The sequence below is a fragment of the Oxyura jamaicensis genome, chromosome 4, assembly GCF_011077185.1.
Source record: "Oxyura jamaicensis isolate SHBP4307 breed ruddy duck chromosome 4, BPBGC_Ojam_1.0, whole genome shotgun sequence".
NCBI lineage: Eukaryota > Metazoa > Chordata > Aves > Anseriformes > Anatidae > Oxyura > Oxyura jamaicensis.
The window spans coordinates 8,534,109-8,538,108 of record NC_048896.1 but is presented as its reverse complement, the minus strand read 5'-3'; the positions used below and the strand labels follow the sequence as shown (position 1 = coordinate 8,538,108).

General features: G+C 48.0%; 1 protein-coding gene across 2 annotated transcripts in view; it reads right to left on the bottom strand.

Annotated features, from left to right (window-relative positions):
- The window catches only part of FRMD7 (FERM domain containing 7), a 10,894-nt gene extending 7,103 nt beyond the window's left edge, over positions 1-3,791 (bottom strand). For both annotated transcript variants that reach the window (XM_035325157.1, XM_035325158.1), the window contains exon 1: positions 3,276-3,791. In XM_035325157.1, the coding sequence (XP_035181048.1) occupies positions 3,276-3,332 (57 nt within the window). In that variant the 5' untranslated portion in view covers positions 3,333-3,791. The remainder of the gene's footprint in view (positions 1-3,275) is intronic.
- Between the last annotated feature and the right edge of the window lie 209 nt (positions 3,792-4,000).

Below are 4,000 nucleotides of genomic sequence, written 5' to 3'. Positions count from 1 at the left end.
ATTAACAGCAACTGGACCTTGCAGAGATCCTGTGCCTTGGGCCCTGGGTCATCTGTGAACTTCAGCAATGTTAATTAAATGGCACTACACACTGATAAGGCCAGGTTTATGTATACCCGTGAAACAGAAACACTTGGAGGGCATTTGGCTTTGTTACCACACCGCTTGATTCAGCTGGGGAATGACCTGGCAGGCCAGAAAACACCAGAGATGACCATGGAAATGACCAAACCCAGCAAAAACCCATGTTCCTGAATCATTAGCCCAGGAAAAGCAGCCCAGAAACGAGCAGTGGTCAGTGCAAAAGCCAGCTGGGGCAGGAGCAGGGTAGGGGAGTTGTGCTGCACTGCCTGCACAGGGGCGGGAGGGGATGGGGCGCTGGCGGGGCTGCATGCTAATGACTGCCTTTCACAGCTTCTCCCTGGGTGAAATTGCTAGCTCCGTGCTGTAAGGCTGCTGAAAAGTGATAGTAATAACAGCATTCGCTCTGCAGCACTCCCGGTTCTCCTCAAAATTACTAGATCACAGAGGTAATTAAAACAATTATAATTGTTGATTTCCAAGCTAGAATTTTCCAGCATGAAAGGCCTAGGCCTTTGTCAGACATCCAGGGAAGTCAAGCATTTCCTACCAGGTTATTAGCCACCACGTCTGCGGGCTGCGAGCTGTTCTCCTTGGCGCATGCAGACGGGGCTGTGCTGCACTGCAAAGCAGGCGTGCGACGTGCGGGACTGGAACCTGCGTCCCAGCCTAAATGTGCCACTGGTGGTGCGTACAATGATGCTGCAGGGCCAGGGCAGCACCCACAGGCAGAAACCCCAGCGGTGAGGCTGGTAGAGAAAGGAGGGGCTGCACGCACCCTTCCTCTACGTACCCCACCACCTCAGGAGATGGCTCCCACGCTGGCCATGCTGGTGTCTTCTGTGTGGCCGCAGTTGGTGTGCAATGCCATCAACCAAAAGCCACCAGCCCTGGTGCTCCCCACCCCCTTGCTGGACCAGCTTGCATGCAGCCAGCTCTAGCCACCTCCTTTCAAAAATTCCAGTCTTTTCTCATTAGAAGGGACACGAGACCAAGGGAGACTTTGTCCTTCACTCAGTTCCAGCAATTAGTTTTCCTGGCTTGTTTGGTTTCCCTTTTCTTTCTTTTTTTTTTCCTTCCCAATGAATCTTGCCCTGTAGCAAAGTCTACTTGCAAAGATGCGAGCCCTGCGAACACCCAGCCTTTGTGAAGCTGCGAAGTGGATCATGCCCTTTCTGTGCTTCTCTCAAGGCTCCAGGGGCTCAGGGCTGCTTTGTTTAAACCCTTTCCAGGGAGAAGAGTGGCTTTATAGGCAAGAGCACGCGCCAGTTCACAGCTTTAGATATCTGGGGCAGGGGGGAGAAGTAGGCAGGCAGCTTTGCAAGGCCTCCTCTCAGTGCCAGAGGCCAGTGAATGCTCACGTGGGGCTGTCTGGGTGCCAGGGCACTGGGGCAGGGCATCCCAGTGTCCTGCCAGGTGCAAGGTGCTGGGCCCACTGGAGCACGCAGGGATGTGCCAGCACCAGGCCAATGCCTTCCCCTGCCATGGAATCACCTTGTTACACCCCCAGCAGCTTTTAACTTGCCAGCTGGGGAGTGCAGCCACAGTGTCTTCCTGCAGAGCTGGACCTGGTGTGTGGCCCTGGTGAGAGGGCACCAGTCCTGGCCACCTGCAGAAGTCTGGCCACACGTGCTGGCAGCTGCCATACCCATGTACATGTACACGGAGGTACAAACGTACACGCTGAGCACCAAGCATCGAGTCCACTCTGCTTTCTCTCTGCTGTCTTTCTCCCAGCCATTATACTGAAGTACTAGCCATTGAAAAGAGCTTTCTGAATTCAGGTTTGGGAGAGTTGCTTGAAATGTATTCTCAAGACTTAGCCCAAAGCGGTCCTGTTATAATGGAGAACTCGCTAATTCAGCTACTCATTTATCTCAACCACGCAGCATGAAACGGATGAAATGCCTGAAAGGGGCTTCCACGACCCTCCCGTGCTAAAAAAGGAATCAGCTCCGAGTCCCTCTAATGGAAGCCATTAGACACGTTGTGTTGAGCTGCAGGACTGTAAGTGTTTTGGGAAATAAGAAAGCAGAGATGAATAAAATGCAGCAGTATTGTAACAGCAGCATCTTTCAAATTTCTCTTTTACTCTGCCCTGATTTAATTGATACCAAAAAAAATTAAGAATAATCTAATTTTTAAGCAGACTCCACGTCTATGATACATTAATTAAACTAAATCAAACAACTTCCATACCAGTCCAAGAGATGAAATTCCTTTGCAAGCCTCTTTTGTGCAAAATTGCCATTGCAGAGAAACTGAACAGTATGTTGAGACCAAGTAGTTCTTAAGCTATGCTATAAAAAAATGACAGGAATGTCTAAGAAATGTAAAAGAACTTGAAAAATATGGATATCTATAAAACACACTGGTCCCATAAGATATGTAGGTAAGGACTAGAACAGATCTACCTGAATTATCTAACTCGTTTAGCTACTGTGAAGCTACTGTCAAGTCCTAACCAACAGCAATTGCTCAGTGACACCTGTAATTCTAACACATAGACAGGACATGCTTTTCATTCAGTTTCAGTTATCTATACACACACACATATATAAATCTAACACCATAGATATTGATGCCTGACATTTAAAATATATTCTGGCAGTCAATATTCAAAGCTAGTATTTATTAAATACGAATTATTAATGACAGTGTGTTTTGGGACACTGACATACAGAAAACAAGACACAGTGAGTTTTTTTCCTCAGTTATCCCCAAAACCACAGTTTTTTTTTCAGCAGAATGCCCAAGAAGAGATGCATACAGATGTTTCTCACCATGGGTAGCGTAGTTAAATATGCTATATTTATTCTGTGCTCAGATTTTTCTTGTTGAATGCTCATACTGGCAGCCAGACAAATAAGAGAACTCTGCACTTGTAAAGAACATCAATTCATATTAGCTGATTTCCAAAAGATAACACCAGATAAATAAAATCCATTCCTCCTCCTTTATAAGTAATTCCAATAAGAGGAGAGAGTGGTAGTGTGTTGGTGCTGAAAGACACTTAGCAATCAGCACTGTGAGCTCTTTTTTTAAGCTTTTTGTTTGTTTTGGTTGTTTTGTCTTTTTGCTTTGCAAAGCTGAAAACCAGAAGCTAGCAGAGAACATTAGAGAGCTATGCAATCCTGCAGAGTAGAAATGACTTCATTAATTAGCCCCAAACCAATAATATCATACCCACTTACATCAACTACAAAGATCTTCTGGGAGTCATCCAGGAACTGGACTTTCAGATGCAGCATCCTCGAGCATGCGGCTGAGCGTGCAGCAGGCGCGGAGTCCTAGTGCTGTGGGCAGGGAGCCCCGACTCCTCGCTCACACATCATTTCCTTCTCAGTTGGATGCAGGAGGCTGCAGTCACAGATGTGGAGTGGAGGTTGCAGCAAAGGACTGGAATGTCTAAAACCAAGTCAAAAAAAATCCTGATGCCTCCCCTGGTCTGAACATCACCACTACACTGCAGGATACTCCCCCCACGAATGGTGCTTCTGTCGCTAGGGGAGAAGGCTGTGCACCAGCGCTGCAGGAGTCACACTAATGGGGAAGAGGCGGTGTCCGATAAATGTGCAGTTTTACAGCTCCTGGTGAGAAATGTGAGGGCGAAGTGAGCCCAGGTTTTACACAGCAGGGTCAGGGAAAATGAGGTGAGCAGCTCTCCTGCAGAAGTCACTGAGCAGTGAGCATCACCTGCGCTTTGCTTTGGTAAACTTAACCAGACATTTGCTCGCTAGCAGTCCTGTGTTTGGCTGGTGCGGCGAGCCTCTTGGTAGGTCAGGTCCTGCAGATAACCATCCAGCAGATGCACGTGAACCATGTGTACCATGAGACCATGAGTGCACCAAAAGGCAGCCACCGGACTGTCACAGGGGATCCCTATTGCTGCTCCCGGAAAAAGCCCCAACCACTTGCA